This window comes from Oculina patagonica, chromosome 7 (genome assembly GCF_052425735.1).
Source record: "Oculina patagonica isolate OP01 chromosome 7, crgOcupat, whole genome shotgun sequence".
In the NCBI taxonomy this organism is placed as follows: Eukaryota; Metazoa; Cnidaria; class Anthozoa; order Scleractinia; family Oculinidae; genus Oculina; species Oculina patagonica.
The window spans coordinates 710738-729650 of record NC_135764.1 but is presented as its reverse complement, the minus strand read 5'-3'; the positions used below and the strand labels follow the sequence as shown (position 1 = coordinate 729650).

The following is an 18913-nucleotide window of genomic DNA, read 5'->3' as shown; positions in this document are numbered from 1 at the left end:
TGATTTAGAAATAAATGTTAAACTTACTTTAAAGTCCTTCTGGAGTGAAAAGGTTTTCTACGTTTTTTTTCTTGTACTACCTCGGGTCTACCTCATTTGGACTGAATAACAACCACACTCAAACAAAAGAGTAAAGACTTACAAAGACACAGCTGTTTTAGCATATCACAAAAGAACATTTATTTTACAAGTAATAGCGTATGGCACTAAATTTTTTCGGGATTGGCCATTTTTTTTTTCTATTTTGCGGGGAATATTAATACATCTTTGGCGTAGTCCTAGACTATCAATTCACTGGACAGCACTTGTACCTTTTAGTAGTACCTCTGTTAACCCATTCTCCTCCCCAGAGTCCACCAGTTTAATAACAGCTTTATAACGTGTGCGTGATTCAAAACATAGCACAATTTGTCTGGTTAATTCCCTTACCATTTATTTTTCTCGTTTGAAATTTAAAAAGCGGAGCTCCCCAGCGGCCCGAAGGGCCCAGAGTAGGGCTTTCCCGACAAGTTGCTCGGCAACTTTTTGGCAACTTTTCATGTGAGTTCGAGCAACTTTTTCCCCTTCGAGCAACTTTTTTCCGCTCGAGCAACTTATTGCATTTTGAACAATTTCCATACCGAAGATTTCCGAAGATTATCCGAGTGTTGTTCAAAGGCAATACGAACGTTTCCGAACATTTACGAAGTTTGCCGAAGATTTTCGGGGAACATCTGAAGACGTTTCAACTTTCGGCTCATTCTGCATTATTTCAAAACTCGTCATCAAAAATGACGTCATCGATATCTTCACGATTTTTCTCACTTAATGAAATCCTTGATACTTTTTTTGCTGTAAGATTGCATAAATTTGCTTAGAAATCTTACCCTTAAAGGGAAATAAGCATATATTTAGAGAAATTCTCTTGATTAGAAGCAGCGTTTTGGATTTTTTGGAGCAACTTTCGAGCAACTTTTATTATCAGAAGCAACTTTTTTGGATTTTTGGAGCAACTTTGGAGCAACTTTTTGAGAAATTACGAGCAACTTTTTGGGAAATCACGAGCAACTTGTGGAAAGCCTAGCCCAGAGCGGATCCCCGCAAACACCCAGAAAATCCACAGAAATAGGAGATAGGAGTCTTTTGAAAATCGGAGAAGACCCTGGGAACGAGTTTGTCTCGTAGCGATTTGACTTTGTTGCCAAACAAGCGGATCATGAAAATCCAGCAAAAGATTTGCGGATTTCCACCAAAAAGCCAGAACTAACAATAACACTGCAACTTCTGCTTTTGAATCGAAATTTACAATTGAATTACCTATTACTTCATGAGATGAAGGGAATTTGCTTCCGTGGTGGCTTCAATGAAAGCAGAATGACTTTTACAGTAGCGACTTGAAGGCTGGAAATGGCGTGCGTCGTTCGTTGAAGACTTTTGAAAGCTGGGTTGATTCTTTATTTCTTCAAATGGCTTCAAGCAGTGGATCAGGAGGAAGGTCTCCCAAAAAACTTCGAGAGGTAGTCAATTCAAGCAAGGTAGGAAAGCCGTGGGTAAAGCTAGTTTTGTATCGATAATCACCGACAAACCCAGAACAGGCTAATTTTATTGACAATTATTCAGCAAAATTCTGCGAATGATGTTCATTATAAACCAGAATTAACACGTCCCACGTAATCAATTTAAGTTAATATCTTTCAATACTTGCACATAAGCTTAAGTAATAAACTTTAGTACATGTATGTCGAGTACAGTAAAGTATAGTGTTCTGTGAGGTTATTAGTTATTTTGGTATTTTCCTTTGTTCTGGTCAGTGTATGGAAATATATGACAATCAAAATAAAACAATGGAGAATACCAAATTATATTAGGGAGAAAATTGAACCACAACACATACACATACATACATACCGCCGCCTGGTTAGCTCAGTTGGTAGAGCGCCGGACTGCTGTGCGGGAGGTTGTGGGTTCGAACCCCAGACCGGACCAACACTCAGGGTCTTAAAATAACTGAGGAGAATGTGCTGCCTTTGTAACTACATCTGCAAATGGTTAGACATTGTAGTCTTCTCGGAAAAAGGACGATAAACCGTGGGTCCCCGTCTCCTGTATCTTCAGTCTTCTAACAGGGGACGTTAAAGAACCCACACACTATTCGCCAAAGAGTAGGGCACGAAGCTCCCGGTGTTGTGGTCTGAACTTTACAATTGTATCTTAAATTACAGTATGTGTAAAGCGCATTTGAACATATATACATGAAAAATGCGCTATATAAATGCGTTATCATTATCATTATAATAACAAGTTGTTTTTTAGGCTACAATGATGTTAAATAAATTTAGCTGGTAAATTATTTTTAAACTACCAGTAAGGGAATTTTTAATCTCTTACCTACAGCTGTACTTTATATATTCATGAACACAGACCTAACATTGGCCATTAACATGTAATGTCTTTGGCCATGGTCACCTGACTCTTTTCTGCTAATCATGTCTCAGGTCCAATTAACAATGGTAATAGGACTGAGTGGAGTCCAATTCAGTCTGTAATCATACAAGTGATTAACGAAATCGAACGACCGCGAGGCGGGAGTCCGTTTTGTTTAATAACAAGAATGATTACAGACAGAATTGGACGAAACCGTTTTGTTTAATCACGAGTATGATTACAGACAGAATTGGACGAAACGAAGTCTAGGACTGGAAATCCTGCGTCCCCAGAGCCCTTCGTTTCTCATGCCAAGGCTTCGCTGCTAAGAGAAGGGATATTAGGGCTATGGAGATGAGAATGAACTTGTGCCTGAAACAGATTAATTTTGGGGATATTATAAAAGCCAAATCATCAATATATGTTTATTCTTCTTTTTCAGTTTGATAGTGTGGATTTTCCAGAGGAAATGAAAGCAAATTTGGAAAAACTGAGGGCCTTGTCCAAAGATGATTTATCAGAGAATGGACTTCTGCGCTCACGCATAGATCAGCAATGTGAGCTGATATGCATTCTAAAACAGCGTGCAGATGAATCTCTTAAAAAGTCCACAACTTTGGAAGAAGAAACCAGTGAACTTAAGAAACACCGAGACGAAATACTGACTGCATTGCATAATGAAACTAGAAAGTATACTGTTCTGGAAAAGAGATTCTTTGTACTTAATCAGAACCATGAGAAACTCATTAAAATAAAGGATGAATATAAAACAGAAAATGAAAAGCTTCGGATTGAAAATAGCCATCTGAGAAAAGAAAATGAAGGACATTTTGGTAGCCTTGTACAAGAGCGAGATTCACAAATAAAGCAACTTAGAGATGAAGTAAAAAGTCTGCAAGAGCAATGCCAAGCTGCAAAGGAAAAGGAAAGGTTAGACTCAGTGAAGACTATAACAGTGTTAGAGTTCTGTTCCATGAAACATGTGCATGTATACAGTCACAATCTTATTATTCAACAAATGGTCACGATGGCTACTTTTTGCAATTATGGTCGATACAGCAAGCCATTGTTATCCATAATTATAATTGTTATCGTTAGTGTCTTGTTAAATTTCTATGTACACATACAGAGTTTATTCCTTATAATTTAACTTCCTTTCTTAAAATACATTTAATAGAAAACTACCAGTAGGTTTTAACACCCCTCATTCTGTAACTCTTCAAAGAATTTGTTGGTACTTTAAATAATGTTTTTCCACAGTATTACCACAGGCTACATGTATATAAACTGTGCAGCTTGTTAGGTTTAAAGTGTTTGTTCATGTTTGTCCATCAGGATAGCATTGGAAAATCTGTCCTCTTTGGAGAAGAAGCATAATGAACAAGCTGAGAAGCTCCAAAAAGAAATTAAAACTTTACAAATAGAGAGAGAAGGTTTGTTATGACTTCTTAACAGTTGTTTGCCAAAAATAATCCGTTTTTCCATTTACATTGATTGAAGTTATGAAGTTCGTCTTTTATGTCTTCAGAACAGCGCAGGTTATCAGAAGAAAAATATAAAATGTCCACTTCAGAAAAAGATGAAACTCAAGCAAGAGTGCTGGCAATGACAAAAGAAAGAGATGAGTTTGCAAAACTGGCTTTGGAGAGAGGAAGAGCTTTAGAAGTAAGACAGTGAACTTTGCTTGTGGTTTGTTTTTCTTGGAGCATTAGATCAAGCAATCCATGCTCAAGCCTAGCCAAGATCCTTGTTGGGCAATGCCATAAAATACCAGTTATAAGCCCCAACCATCTTATAAGCCCCCCTGGTTTAAGGCCCATATACAGGACCTGCTAAATGACAGTACTGTACAGAGCTAAATGTTGCTTTATTATTACTTTTTAACTTTGACTTTTAAGTTAAAAAAAAAACAAGCCATGGCATTGTTGATCAATTTTTTTCTAATTCCACTTATAAGCCCCACTGGATATAAGCCCCTCTGTTTATAATCCCACCCAAAACCCCTTAGGAAGTTATATGAGCCCAGGGGTTATTACCGGGATTATACCGTATACGGTACTTCACCACTTTACTTGGGTTTTAAAATGGGAAAGCTGCAAGAAATTAGTGATTAACTGATCACGTGATAGTGTTGGTAATGAAATCTAAGGATAACATTGTTTCTATTTTTAAGTATAGTTCTGTTACACCTTCCCCTTAATTTTGGCTTAATTTTTTCTAATTTCTGTTTTAAATTCTGTAGGAAAAACAAAGAGAAATTAAGGAACTTTATGCCAAACTAGAAGAAACTGAACGAGCACTAAAAGAGACAGAGGATAAGTTTGTGTAAGTATAGTCATTTTATACAAGATGAGATAAAGTTTTTTTAGTGTGGGACAAAGCACAACCTGAGTTCCTGATGCCGGGAAGTTAAACCCGTCAGTGACCTTCCACACACTGGGATTTGTGATGTCGTGTTGTTTGTTTATAGTTTTGGCAAATCTTCTTTGAAGCATGCAAAGAGTTTTCAATTTCTATTTCCAAATGTAAAAATCACTGAACACTGAAGCAGTTGCAACATTGATCATGCTGCTTTACAACTTCTCCGTTGAAAACTGTGACCAAGAAACATGAAGAAAGGCAGTGTTTGATAAATCTTAGCCATTTGATCATGTTTATATTCCAGGAAAAGGGGGGAGAGAATGTGTGTTTGATTCGATTTTAAACATCTCAAATGTGTGTAATGGAATGGACTTGTCGAATAGGAGCGATTTTGGAAAAACATGCCACGGTGCGCATTGTAGACTTAAAATACTCTACTGATTACAGAAGGTCATGATACAACAGAATTTTCAGAAAAAGAACCAACTTTTTGAAATTTTAAAAACATGTTTCCACAGAAACTTCTATAATTGTCAGTTTCAATGTTGTTTAATTACATTTTGTGTTTGAAGTGGCACAAAGGAATTAAAAAAAAAAACTCCAGTAATTGGCAACCTTTGTTTAAAGTAATCTGACTGTTTATTTTTACATAACAGATCGGAGCTACGAACAATGTCAGTAAATGCGCAGGTCACAAGACTCAAGAAGCAGCTCGAAAAGGCAGAGAGAAGACAACGAGAGAGTGCAAAGGTACCGGGTTTTCTTCAGCTTCTAACCATTTCCACCCTCAATTCAATTTGCGAGGTTTCCCGGCCTTCACTTTTTCCTGTTTTAGATACTTGCTTGAAAATATCCCTACCGTAACACCTTAACATTTTAGTTGGGAGGCGCGGTATTGAGACATGAACCCGGCACGAGTGGCAAGGGCATGTAGTTCAGCGTGTAGCAAGCGTTAGTGACTCGCACATGTAGTAAGGTGTGAACACAATGCAAGTGGCAAGGGCGTGTAGTGACACGTGTAGCAAGCGTGAGGGGGAGAAGACGGCAAGCCCTTGTAGTTAGGCGTGAACCAAGCGTGTTTGGCGAGCACATGTAGTTAGGCTGATACCCAAGCGCGAGTGGGGAGCACTTGTGGTAAGTCGTGCATGGCAAGTGCTTCCGGTTCCAGTGAGGCATGAACTCGGTGCGGGTGGGAAGTGCATGTGGTGAGGCGTAAACCAAGCGTGGGTGGTAAGTGCGTGTTGCGGGCGCATAGGCTAATCGAACCAAGCGCGCGCGGCAAGCACGTGCATCGAGCGCGTGAACTGTCCTGAAGCGAGGCGTGAACAAGAGCGGGAAACAAGTACTTGTGTCCCAGGAGCGGCGACAACGACACGTATGAAGAGAAGCACAAAAACCGTGTTCAATCTCCGACGTAATGCGCCACCAGCCGTTGTAATGTAAAATGAATTTGACAAAAAAGTAAAATTCCGGGAGGTCGTTTCCCAACTTGGGTTACAGAATGACATTTTTTCTTAATTTTGATCTTACAGGAATATGATGCATACAAGCGACACATGTCCACCCTGTTGGGGAAAGAAAAGGAGCTGAACAACAAGTTGAGAGTTCTGATTGGTTAAAAATCACATTGTCATGATTCACAATGCACTTTAGTTCCAGGCTCCGCTCTGCAGTTCTGGTGCACCTGCGTACAACTTGGTACTAGTGTAAATGCGTCAGGCCCAGGGCGAAATGATAAAAACACAGCTATCATGAAATGCACCCCAAAAAACTTTAGCCTACGAACTATTTCATTTACACGGAGACTATTGCGCTTTTGTTTTGACTGAATAAGTGTAATAAATTTACAGTACGTGTAATGACAAAATTATGGTGATGTCTTTCTGTGATTTACTGTATGTGTTATCGCTTCGTCAACAGTCAGTGTTTCCGTTTTGACTTGTCGATGATTATTTAATTTATGAACCAAAGGTGAACTGACATAACTGTAAAGAAATTTTATATAATAAATTTAATGGAAAACTTTTTGTTTTCTTTCTTTTGTTGTTTTTCTTTATATTTTGTGTTTGTTCCTTCTCTCTACAACTTTTAAGTTCTTTCTTTTCTTATCTTTCGGTATAAAAGGAAAGGAGCACTTTCTTGCTGCGTAGTGCCCTCATGGGTTAGACGCCGTTGTAATCCGGGTTCAAGTACTGGCTGGGGATACTGTTTCGTGTCCTTTGGCAAGATACTCCCTTATATGTCAAGGTGCCGCTCCCTACCCAGGACAACCAACGATAAATTAGCATCCTATAAATGTAGGAGGAGCAGCAATTGCAATACTCCTCGCCAATTCAAGCTACCCCCCCCACACCCAACACTCAGAGGTCCTTAACTCCGTGAACAAGCTCTCGTTTGGGTTTCGTGCTACTTTCTGGTCTAGTTTTCGTGTTGACTTTCAAGCGAGCGTGCCGGCACTACTGGAAAAGGGAGGAGAACTATTCGAGGCTCTGCTGCTCGCACAACGTGTGTTTCAGTCATGCCGCCCCCCCCCCCACCACCACAACATCGCTCGCGCTAAACCAGTGTTCGCGCGTTTGCAGGCTCTAGGCTACGACAAATGCGGGAAGGGAAAGTCGGAAAACATTAAATAAAATAACCCTCGACATTTTACTCTCGACGTCCCTCGACAAAAACCTACACTCCCATTTGAGAAATCGAACGGACATAACAACATAACATAACATAACATACATTCTTTATTCAAGATGCAGACTGAAGTTACAAGTAAAAACAAAAAGAAAAGAAAAAAAGGCATCAAGAAAAGGGACAAAAGGAAGTTACGAGCTTAACCCCATAAAAAAACTCCCTAACAAAAATACAAAAAATACATAAAATATATAAAAAACAAAGTTCCTAAATTAAAAATTTAGATGTAATTTAGCTTAGATTTAAAAAGCTGGAGGATGTCGGCTTCCACAACGTCTCTAGGTAAATTATTCCATAGCTTAACTATTCTAATTAAAAAAAAGAATGTTTGTAACAATTGCCGTTCTGGCAGAATTGATATAAAGTTTCTCATTCTCATTCAAGGACTCATTTTAAAAATCAAACATTCATTTTAGAAATCAAACGGGCAAATTTTAGAAATCAAAAACTCGTGTGAGGAATCAAACAAATAACTTTGGAAATCAAACGGATAAATGTTGAAAATCAAAAATGAAACAAATTAAATCAAAACAAATAAATTCTGTAGTGATATTCCTTGAACACCGTACATAAGTCGTACTTTCTTTAGTTCCTTTTTTTATGGTCAGAGTTTTTGAATACTGTACTGTGAAAAAGGTCTGAAAAGAGTGTCAAGAGTCGAAAAAGACCGTGGCATGGCATCTCCTGCCCGCGGTCAGGAAACTGGGGCATACGGAAGCAAGATGCTCGTCACGTGACTAGAAGGAGTTCCCAGCGGCCATCTTGGATTCCGGCAAATAATTTCAGTGTTTTGCAGAAGGAAGCTCTGTCAAATACACGGACACTTTCGTTATCCAAGATGATTCTATTAGAGATCAATAACAGGATCATAGAAGAAACGTTGAGAGCCAAGTTTACGGGGTAAGATTGCAGTTTTATGCTCAATTTTTGCTCGTGTATTGCTGAGTATTTGTTTTCTTTTTGGGAGCTGAGGTGTAAGTATAAAAGCGATCGATTTTCGTAATTTTCAGTTTTTTGCTTGAACACATTTTTTTTTCTTTACACAGAGGGAAGTTCGAGTCTGTTGATATAACGATAGCAGGTTTGTTTTCCTAGTCTTTTAATCTGATTTGATATGAATAAACTCTACATTTGTATTTGTCCCAGATTTGTCCACACCAACTGTAAACCCCGCCAGTAAACATCACAGAAAAGTGAAAGCCTTAAGTTTTATAAAGAGGGTCGGAATCAATTCTCACTTGGCCTTTTATCCATTTTAGCAAGAAAAGAAATTCAAGGTTTTGATATGAGCAGCTGCCTGTAGGGTAAAAATCAGTAACTGCACAATTTTTAAAGGTCATTTGATCCTATAGTATCTTTCTACTAAGTATAATAGGATTATTATGCAAAATACTGTACTTTAGGACGTTTGCCTTAATTTTTTATGTACATCCTTAAGGCACATGCAATTTGGCTAAACTGTAGAATACCGGGCCACTAATTTGCATCTCATTGAATTTGAATGGTTCCTTTTGTTTCGGTCGGTATAAAACGCAGACCATGCAGACTTCAGACTGCAGACTGCAGACGGTGCAGACCGTGCAGACTGAGTAATTTTTTTTCTTCTTTTTTTACATTGTGTTTCACAAAACTTTTCACGAACGGTTTCCGAAGTTCGTTTGAAATTCGCGAAGTTCGCTACGAACTTTAGGGGGAATTTGATTATGTAGTTGTCAATCAAATTACGAACTTCGAAACGAAATTGTGAATTTCACGTGCAGCGAAGTTGAAAGGTTGATGAGTTCGCAAGTTGAGAAGAAGTTCGTCCAGTTTGTTTAATTTGGTGAAATGAATCCGTTCCCAGTACAGCAAAAAGCAATCTCAAGTCCAGTAAGGCAGGACATCAACGGACTAAAAAGCAAGGCTGCCCTGAAAATGGTTTGTGAATGTTACAACCGAATTTTCCCAATGTCACCCGACACCCGACTAAAAATAGATTACAAGTTCTGCCGTGTGCAGTTTCGAAGGAAAAAATTTCAACAGATGAACCGGTTTACATATAAAAATACTGTTTGTGTGTGCCGTAAAAATCTTCTAAAGAGAAAAAAACGTTTTCCTTCTTGAATACACATCAGTTTGAAAAATCTGCGGAAAACCAGAACTTTTCAATTCCGTGTTGTTATACTTCTGTGTTTACACAACACGCAAGTCACGCCATCTGTCTGTTCGTGATAAACTCTGTTCCTCTGAAAGAATTTATATTTGCAAAAAAATAAGCTTGGTTAAAAATTTTTTTTACTAATAAAAACACTTGCTTTGGAACAATTGAAATGTGTATTTATTTACGAATTACTTATATTTTATTATTAAGGACAGTGTAAAAAATTTTGAGGGATTTCTCAAGAAAACCCTGTATTCCCAAAAATAACTACCAACCGAAGCATTGTTTACGTATAAAATTGAACTAGAAACCTGAACTTAAAAATAAACTGCTTTCCAATTCGTTTTACCTATAACTTAAATGTTCAATTTTACAGTGTAACGCGCTCTCTGACAGTAGAGAAAACTCAAAAGCTGGAAGCTAAAACCTTACCTTGAAGCCAACTTTAGATGATTTCCTGCCTTCCTGGACTTGAATTGCCTTTCCTTGTACCGTGAACGGATTCATTTCACCAAATTAAAAAACTGAGAACTTCTTCTCAACTTGCGAACTCATCAACCTTTCAACTTCGCTGCACGTGAAATTCACATTTCGTTTCGAGCGTAATTTGATTGACAACTACATAATCAATTCCCCCTAAAGTTCGTAGCGAACTTCGCGAATTTCAAACGAACTTCGGAAACCGTTCGTGAAAAGTTTTGTGAAACACAATGTAAAAAAAGAAGAAGAAAAAAATTACTCAGTCTGCACGGTCTGCACCGTCTGCACGGTCTGCACGGTCTGCAGTCTGCAGTCTGCATGGTCTGCGTTTTATACCGACCGCTTTTGTTTCTGTATGCTTCGTTCTTTAAAGCATTCAGAGTTATGTAAATAAGTGGCCCGGTATTGTAAAATCGCTCCAGCGATTTATATCATACTACTTCATACATCAAGCGTGTGTGCTGAGGAAGAAACGCACTTGTTGAAGTTTTCCTGTGTAGTGCTTTATGTGTAGTTTGCAAATGTTTTGATTGGCTCACTGGATTGCCTGTGTTCTTTGTAACTACTGGCTAGCATGATAACTTGGTTTTGATTTTATGACACTTTATTAAAAGTTGCTCTAAAACAGGAAGTAATACTGTTTAATTTTGTATGCTTCTGATTGAAGTACGTACAATACTGGGCAGCGAACGCCTGGAGTGGAATCAACTGCCAGACGGAATAAGAACAATTGCAACACTTCAGGCCTTTCGCAATGCTGTGCGCAGCTAGATAGTTTCTTTTTTACAAATTTAATACTTTTTGATTAATTAATTTTTTGTTTTGTATATATGCATTTTGCATTTTTTTTTTCTCGGCATATTAGCATATGTTTGCTAGGGGCCTAGTCAGCCCCGTCAGCTCCGAGGTAAAATAAATTTGATTGATTGATTGATTGATTGATTGATATGAAAAGTAATGAATGATTAGATTGAGGTTTTCTTGTCAGATTTTGATGGAGCACAGTTCCATATTTCCAACCCTGATGGAGAAAAATCAAAATTGAGGGTGAGCTAGTTTTATGGTTTTATTACAACTTTGCTTTCAGCTGCCTAGAGCCAACTATAAAGGAATAATTCAGTATCTGTACTTGTACCTGTAGAGTTTACAAATGGGAGATCTTTATTTTGGGAGTCAGATTGCATTATTTCATTGGTCCATCTGTCCATGTATCCTCTTCATCCTGGGACATACTGCCGCAATAATCTTCCACCACTGATCACTGTCCTATGCTTTGGCCTGTGCCTTACCACATGATAGACACATCTCTTTCAGCTCCTTTATCATGGTCCTCTGCCGATAATTGCATTATTTGGCCTGCCGACTGCATAATTTACATTTACAAATAAATTTATTGCTGAGTGTTTGGCACAATGTAGTCTACTTTACTCTGTTAATTGTTAGTATGATGTGTTGTTTAGCCAAAAAACAATACATGTTTAATTCATTATTTGAGGTAACTTTATCTACTTTCTTCTTACAGCTTAGCATTTCAATGAAGTTTTACTCTGATTTACAAAAGTATGGAGCTGATGAGGTATGTTTGATGCTATATTTAGTTTTTATAGGAAGTAGAACTGTGTTAGAATGTTCATGTTAAAAGCTGTATAAATTTTAATACCTAGCTAATTAGAAGCACAGAACTAGCACAAGCTAATGACATGTTGATCATGAAAACAAAGAGAAAATGCATATTGATAATCAAAGTAAATCCCCTTAGTAATTTTCATGTCCTTTTTTGCTGTACTTTCTAAAAGAATTAAAGAACATTATTTGTATGTTTCTATTGAGTTAGAAAAACACTTGCAAAAGTTGGGGGGAAATCGAATAAGCAGTGTTAATTGACAGTTAAAGTACTGAAAGAAAGTGGCTAAGATGAGGTGGTTTTACATGTATTAACATGTTGGTCAAAATTGTCCCACTGTTAATAATAACTGAAACAAACATTTTTGTATTTTTGGTATTGGACTAAAACTAGCTTGCACTGGAGGCAAACTGATGTGGGGAATATCATATGAAAGGAGCTTCATGTCATTTGCATTTGAAAACTTTCCCTGCATTTGCTTCCACTGCAAACTAGTTTCAGTCTGATGCCGAAAACTTGAAAATGGTCTGTTAAAACTGTTCTTCGCTTCTCTGTCTGTCTCGATGTAGCTGCTAAAAAGAGTGTATGGAAGCTATATGACAACTACGGAAGAAGGTTAGTTCTTCTATTTACATACACCGTACATGTACTCTCTGAAAAAGTGCATATTAGTCAATGGATTTGTGCTTATATAGTTTTCCATTGTATTACGAACCCAAAAAATTAAAATAAACGTCAAATGTAATAAGCTCTCTTGACTAAATGTGCCACAGTTATTTCTTCTTGCTCGCACCATTGGTGTCATAACACTGTGTTGTTATGATGATGACACTATAAAATTATGGTTGGACATCATTTGACACAAACCACTTGTAAAGTGTGTAAACAAAGACAGCAAGGAAGCAAACACGTGAATAGTGAGCCTCCTCAGCATTCTGTAATAATAATGTTTGATATTACATGTATGTGTTCCTTGAATGATATAATTTGTTTCATTTCACAGCTTATGACGTGTCTCTTCTGATTGACCTGGAGCAACTTCCTGCTGATGAAAATGGAAAAGGTGATTACTGTTATTGTAACATAGTTTTCCCCTTTATCATATTGGCAGTTTTTTTTTTTTGTTTTTTTTTTTAATAATACAACTTTATTTACACGCAAAACTAATTACATAGGTACTACAGATAATACATATTTACAACGGGCTATTTGCAAGAGACGTAATTTTTACATGTACACTTTCAAAAGGAAAAAAAATAATTGTTAATTATAAGGATAACTAATTATGACTATTTCTAAAATATAATTCTTACTTACAATAAACGCTAGAGTACAATACATTGCGCTAATTACATTAATACAACGAGACACATTTTAAATAATTACTTACTAACTTGAAATACATAGCTATTTGTACAACGATCCTTTATTATTCTACATCTTTATTACCGACACTTCGTCCCTAATTGCTTACAATACAAAACACTATTCACACTATTTACTTACTTACTTACTGAAAAAATTAAAATTAAAATGAGCGAGTTTATTTGCACGTAAGGCGATGTACTTTTCGAGATCTATTTTTTCTCGCACGTAGACGACAAAATCCGCAAATTGATATTTTTTGTCATTTTTAGCGCAGATGAACAGGAAAAGCTTGCCAAAGAGTATAAGGTGGTTGATGGTTTGAAGCGAATTAGCAGTTAGGTAGAATAGAATCCTGATTTCTCAAACTTTCAGCAGAAATGAAAATTTGGTCAAGAAATCAGAGGTTTGAGAAATTGGGTCAAAATTACAGGTCTAAGAGTACTATCAAAGAAAAATGAAAATTGGCTCATGAAACATGAAATATCATACCATGCTTTCAACTGATCAACTCCATTGCATTCTGCACTGTCCTCTGGGTTTGCAATAATAATCAACTTGCATCATGGACTGTTTTGACTGTTTATTTATCGGGGATTTGTACAAGTTCGATTTGCGTCCACCAGTTGACGGCTTACAGTTCGAGTGTTCGTCAAATCACTGCAAAACAGTAATGAATAATTCTAGTATTAGTTCCTGAAGGTACAGCAAAACGAAACAAAACAGAACTGAGACACTTACCCCTAATTCCGGATAAATCTACGACGGACGTAACAAGAGTTCGCTTAACTGTACGAAACTATGCGAAAACTAGACTATGCAAAACACTAAACTACAACTTTTGAAATATGAATAAAATAAATATCGAGGCGTGCCCCTTGGGGTTGCACAGGGGCACGCCACATTACGTAAGTTCAGTTTCTTTGTTTACATGGACTGTTTTGTTTAATCTTTGTTTGTGTGTTTATTTGTGGCTTTTTCCAGAGGAACTTATCCAGAAATTTGCCATGTTGAAAAGAAACTGCTTTGCTTCTGTGTTTGAGAAGTATTTTGACTATCAACAAGCTGGCTCTGGTGGAGAAACCCACGCTGTCATCAACTACAGGGAAGATGAGTCCATGTGAGTGGCACTGAGTTTATTATTGTTTTCTGTTTTTATTTCCTTGTATCTTACCAAGTGGCAATTGCAAAGTATTTCACAGTTCGACTCAGATATGGCAGACTCTGTTCTTTATAAGTATCATCTAGTTTGTTGAGTGGCCATTTTTAAAAGAATTGTACGTTAGTAGGCACCGTCTATCTCACAAGAGAGTGGTAGTGCCTTGGTTGGTCATGATTAGTCCTGTTGAGAGCCGTGTCTGGAGTGGCTCAGCAATCCAATCCTTGCATGAGAGTCTCTTCCTCGGGTGTTGCAGACAAAGTTGGAGTGAGTTGGCTTTCTCTGCTTCCAGTGTTGTCTTCTATCCTCCAGCTGCTGTTTGGGCTTTTCCTCAACCCTCTTGAGCCCTCAGACAGTGTGGCACTGCTGCCCCCATGCTGCCTATAAGCAGTTCCCAGCTGTCTGGGTTAATGCCTGTGAGTTTTAGGTCACGCTTATAAACATCCTTGAAGCACATGTACATGTCACATGATTTTATACATGTAGTGCAAGGTGTAACATGTTTGCTGAAAAGCTCCAATAATGGTCTTGTCTAGAAAAATCCTGTTCACGGGTAAGAAAACCAAGCAAAAACACACACATTTCAACATTACATTCAGGATTGCTAACATGTTATGGGGTTACGAGAGGTGAATAATCAAGGCACAGGCCATTCATAAATAATTTAAGATAAAACTTTCATATTACAGGTATGTTCAAGCAAAAGATGACCGCGTAACAGTTATCTTTAGCACTGTGTTTAAAGATGATGACGATGTTATCATTGGCAAAGTCTTCATGCAGGTTATCAACTTTTTTCCCTTTTCATTACTACAGTGTACATGTGTTTCAGTTGCAGTTTGAGTATTTCTGTACAAAAGGCAAGGAGGGACTTCAGACTTAACACATTGGAGTTAAGACTTCAGACCTCAGATGTTAGACTTCAGACCTTAATTAAAGATGGCAGTTGTCAACTGCAATATAAACGCAATACATCCTAACTGATGCACACAAGCTACAGTACAGCCAAAAGGCAAAGCTATATAATTCTATTATCAGTTTTATCCAAAACAGGCAAACCATGTATCTTTAAATAAAGCTTCAAGTTATAAGTTATAAAGACTTAGCGAAGTGTGAAGCTCTTACTCTATTCAGTGCCAAGCACATTGTTAATTCTTCTGTTCATTGCACCTTGTGCATCAGTATTGACATATTATTACAGTGTACGTCACTGAACGTCATTGAACGTTACATTGATATTTTTGGGAACGTAATTAGGAATTCAAAGAGGGTCGACGTGCAAGTCAGACAGCACCGCAAGTCCTGTTCAGTCACAAGGAGCCTCCCATTGAACTACAGGGAACTGGTGCTAAGACAGGCGATAACATTGGATATATTACATTTGGTTGGTACATGTATTGTTATAGTGCCTCTCTACACTCAGGGTCTGGAAATTAAAGGTGGATAGTGCTTTCCTCCACATGATGCATAATAGTCTGATGGTTACTGCATTGAAAAGCCAGATTAGGTTGGGCTCTGTTCTTGGGCAAGGCAGTTTATTCTCACAGTGCCTTTATGCACCCAGATGTATACAGTGGAACCTCGATTTAACGAACCTAACAAACCTCTATATAACAAAGTCCATGGTATAACATGGTTTGCCAGTCCCATGGCCCTTCATGGTTTCACTGTAAATGGGTGCTGGTTTATTAAATATGTGGGTATAAACCTTCAATAGACTAGCATCTCATCCAAGGTGAAGTAGAAATACTCAAGATCGCCTCATACTAAAGAAACAGGAGATAATAATAATAATAATAATAATAATAATAATAATAATTTAAAAATTTATATAGCGCTTTTACATGTGTTGATCGCGCTTACAGTAATTTCATTAAAAAAAAAAAAGAATACATATAATAAAAAACTTAAACTAAAGATGTGGTCTCATTGGCCACTAGGCTTAATTCACAGCAAAATACCAAGACTAGTCTGTTATGGACTAACATTCCATTTAGGGAGCTGTCATTCTTGGCCTTTATTTTATTTTTACTGCTTTTTGCTGAATTTTTACATTTTAGCTCCAAATCAAGTTGAAGTTAATTCTGTTTTGTTTTTACCTTTTGCAGTCCTTGAGCCAAGGCACACAAAACCTGATGCACGTGACAGCACCATTAATCTAATCCACACCTTCAGGAATTACCTTCATTATCACATCAAATGTTCTAAGGTATTCCCCTAGTCTTGCTTCTTCAAGCATGCAAATGTTATATGGGAAGCTTTTAATCTACAATGTAGACCATGTGCTGGACATGCATTAAAGTGAAATAACTATCTTGTCAGTAGTTTCTAGAAACAGAATTCCAAATTCCTGAGAGGAGTTGAACCTATGTCATTTCACAAACTTGATGGATGCTAGAAGAGCTAGGACTTGTGGCATCATTTTGGTTAATGTACATGTATATCTTTCCTCAGGCATACCTTCACTCCAGGATGCGAGCCAGAACAACAGAGTTTATTAAAGTTCTCAACAGAGCAAGACCAGAACCGAAAACAACAGAAAAGAAAACAATCACGTATGTTACACAATCATTCACATTTACCTTACCTTTTAAAGTGTTTTGACTGACACAAGGAGTGCAATTAAGTTTTCCTGTGTCATGAGAGCAAATTGAAGATTTGTAGTGTTAGTCTGAAGAATACCAGACACAAAACACGTTAAGAGAATCTCAATAGGGTTGCCAAGGTATCCGTAGTGTTTCCAAAGATTACCTGATTTTTAATGGGAAATGATTGCTACCACAAGATGTAATCAGTTTATTAGTTATACCCGTATTTTTTGTCAGTATAGAAACGTAAAGGGTTTATTGAAAGTACATTCTGATCGATCTGTTGCAGTTCCTTAATTGATTGGGCTTTAATGTGGAAGGGATTTTGCATAAGGTAACAATACGAAGCACACACAAAAACAACTGCACTGTCTTCAATTGTACCTGGATAGTCTGAACATGTCTGAACGCTCCGTTACGGTTAGTCCAATTAGAGTGAACAAAACCAACATGAAAAGCAACGGAAAAGACCGTAATAATTTTATTTTTTTCTGTGGCAGATATGGGGAGGGGGGTCGTTTTCGTAAGTTTTTAAGGTGGATGACAGTGTATTTGCCATTTTTGCTTTGGTCTGTTGCAGGCTTTGGAGTGCCATTAATTCTTTTCATTATTTTTAAATTTATCACAGGGGCAAGACGTTTGTTCGCCAGTGAGGATCAGTGCCATGTCAATTTTACTCGTCTAACTTCAGTGGCTGAATATTCTGAACAAAGACACTGTTCTGTAGTTACAGTCAATTAAAAGTCCATAAAAGGAAAAAAAGAAAAGTTGAATTTTATATATTTTTTGTATTGCATACAATTTGTAAAATTAAGAAAAAAGAAAACGTCTGTTCTTAGTGTATTGATCATAGCAACTGTAAATGTAAGTTGATTTGTCAAAAAATAAAATCATTTGAATGTCTCGAGATATGCCATCAATGCTGTTTATTTTTTCTTATGATAACAAAGCTCTAAAAAGGTAAAGGTAAAGGTAATTTATTTTACGTCAAAAGCACGGGGAGTGGTTGCCCAGTCTCCCGAGCCAGAGGCTCATGATAAAAGTGTTTGACATACATGTTAAAAAAGATTTAAAAACTATATATTGAAAAATACAATATTATTATACTATTAAAATCTTAAAAATATGCGTTAAAAATACAATGTTAAAAACGATAAAAATACAACATGTCTATAACAGAATCATTTAAAACAAGAACTGCATTGGCAGCCACCAAAGTTTGTTGTATTGAGATGATTGATAAAAGCCGGAACGTTTGCTGCATTTTTTGCTGCCGGCGGTAACTGATTCCAAATTCTGGAGATGATATGCGAATACGAGCCGTGGAGGAATCTACTATTGTAGGGGCATTGTTCTACGTTTAGCCCGCTGCTTCTCAGATTGTATGGCGTGACCCGGGGCTTGAACAAGTTGTTGATATAGCGTGGGCCATTTTCTTTAAAACACTTAAAAAATATTATTAAAGATTGTTCGATACGTCTATGTTCTAGCGACCCGGGGCTTGAACAAGTTCTTGATATAGCGTGGGCCATTTTCTTTAAAACACTTAAAAAATATTATTAAAGATTGTTCGATACGTCTATGTTCTAGCGCCCGGGGCTTGAACAAGTTGTTGATATAGCTGGGCCATTTTCTTTAAAACACTTAAAAAATATTATTAAAGATTGTTCGATACGTCTATGCTCTTTTAATTTATTTTAATGAGGTTTAACGGTTGGCGTTAGATTACGTCTGCAACTTTGGCTAACGATCGAGGTTGCCTCCAACAACAAAATATCTGCCGCCTAATTTACACTAAACTTCATTGATAGCAAATACGAGGTCTCTTTTAGTTCAAATTGTAACCAAAAAATAATTTCATTTCTTGTAAAGCGAGCTGCATGCGAACGGACCTTGCATAGCACCCCGTATTAAGTGGGCTAACTGTGAACTTTGTCAAACTGTGATTCAACATGACGCGAGCGTGGGACAAAGAAAAAATCTGAGTCCCCGACGGGAATCGAACCCATGGCTGTGTTTGACAAAGCTTCAATCCTCTCGGGGAAACTAAAACTTCTTATTTCTACTGCATTGCATTGCACATGTTTCCATGGCTGAGATGCGGT

At 37.3% G+C, this 18913-nt stretch overlaps 2 protein-coding genes across 2 annotated transcripts; both read left to right on the top strand.

The window, feature by feature from the left end:
- Window positions 1-1163: 1163 nt before the first annotated feature.
- Window positions 1164-6789, top strand: LOC144660281 (coiled-coil domain-containing protein 89-like). Its single transcript, XM_078520888.1, has 7 exons — window positions 1164-1514; window positions 2846-3333; window positions 3739-3836; window positions 3932-4068; window positions 4646-4728; window positions 5421-5514; window positions 6297-6789. Exons 1-7 carry the CDS (start codon window positions 1446-1448, stop codon window positions 6381-6383), a joined length of 1056 nt encoding a protein of 351 aa, XP_078377014.1. The 5' UTR covers window positions 1164-1445; the 3' UTR covers window positions 6384-6789.
- Window positions 6790-8191: 1402 nt separating this feature from the next.
- On the top strand, window positions 8192-17715 carry LOC144659769 (actin-related protein 2/3 complex subunit 2-like). Its single transcript, XM_078520270.1, has 12 exons — window positions 8192-8352; window positions 8499-8533; window positions 11061-11119; window positions 11595-11648; window positions 12266-12311; window positions 12700-12759; window positions 14046-14181; window positions 14910-15003; window positions 15478-15604; window positions 16329-16429; window positions 16675-16775; window positions 17437-17715. Exons 1-12 carry the CDS (start codon window positions 8291-8293, stop codon window positions 17459-17461), a joined length of 900 nt encoding a protein of 299 aa, XP_078376396.1. The 5' UTR covers window positions 8192-8290; the 3' UTR covers window positions 17462-17715.
- Window positions 17716-18913: the final 1198 nt, after the last annotated feature.

Excerpts from the sequence above, each read along its gene's own strand:
- LOC144660281 (XM_078520888.1), top strand. The coding sequence starts at position 1,446 with ATGGCTTCAAGCAGTGGATCAGGAGGAAGGTCTCCCAAAAAACTTCGA. Across the intron at positions 3,334-3,738 it reads GCTGCAAAGGAAAAGGAAAG|GATAGCATTGGAAAATCTGT; the intron begins GTTAGACTCAGT and ends TTTGTCCATCAG. Across the intron at positions 4,069-4,645 it reads AGAGAGGAAGAGCTTTAGAA|GAAAAACAAAGAGAAATTAA; the intron begins GTAAGACAGTGA and ends TAAATTCTGTAG.
- LOC144659769 (XM_078520270.1), top strand. The coding sequence starts at position 8,291 with ATGATTCTATTAGAGATCAATAACAGGATCATAGAAGAAACGTTGAGA. Across the intron at positions 8,353-8,498 it reads TTGAGAGCCAAGTTTACGGG|AGGGAAGTTCGAGTCTGTTG; the intron begins GTAAGATTGCAG and ends TTCTTTACACAG. Across the intron at positions 16,776-17,436 it reads ACAGAAAAGAAAACAATCAC|GGGCAAGACGTTTGTTCGCC; the intron begins GTATGTTACACA and ends AATTTATCACAG.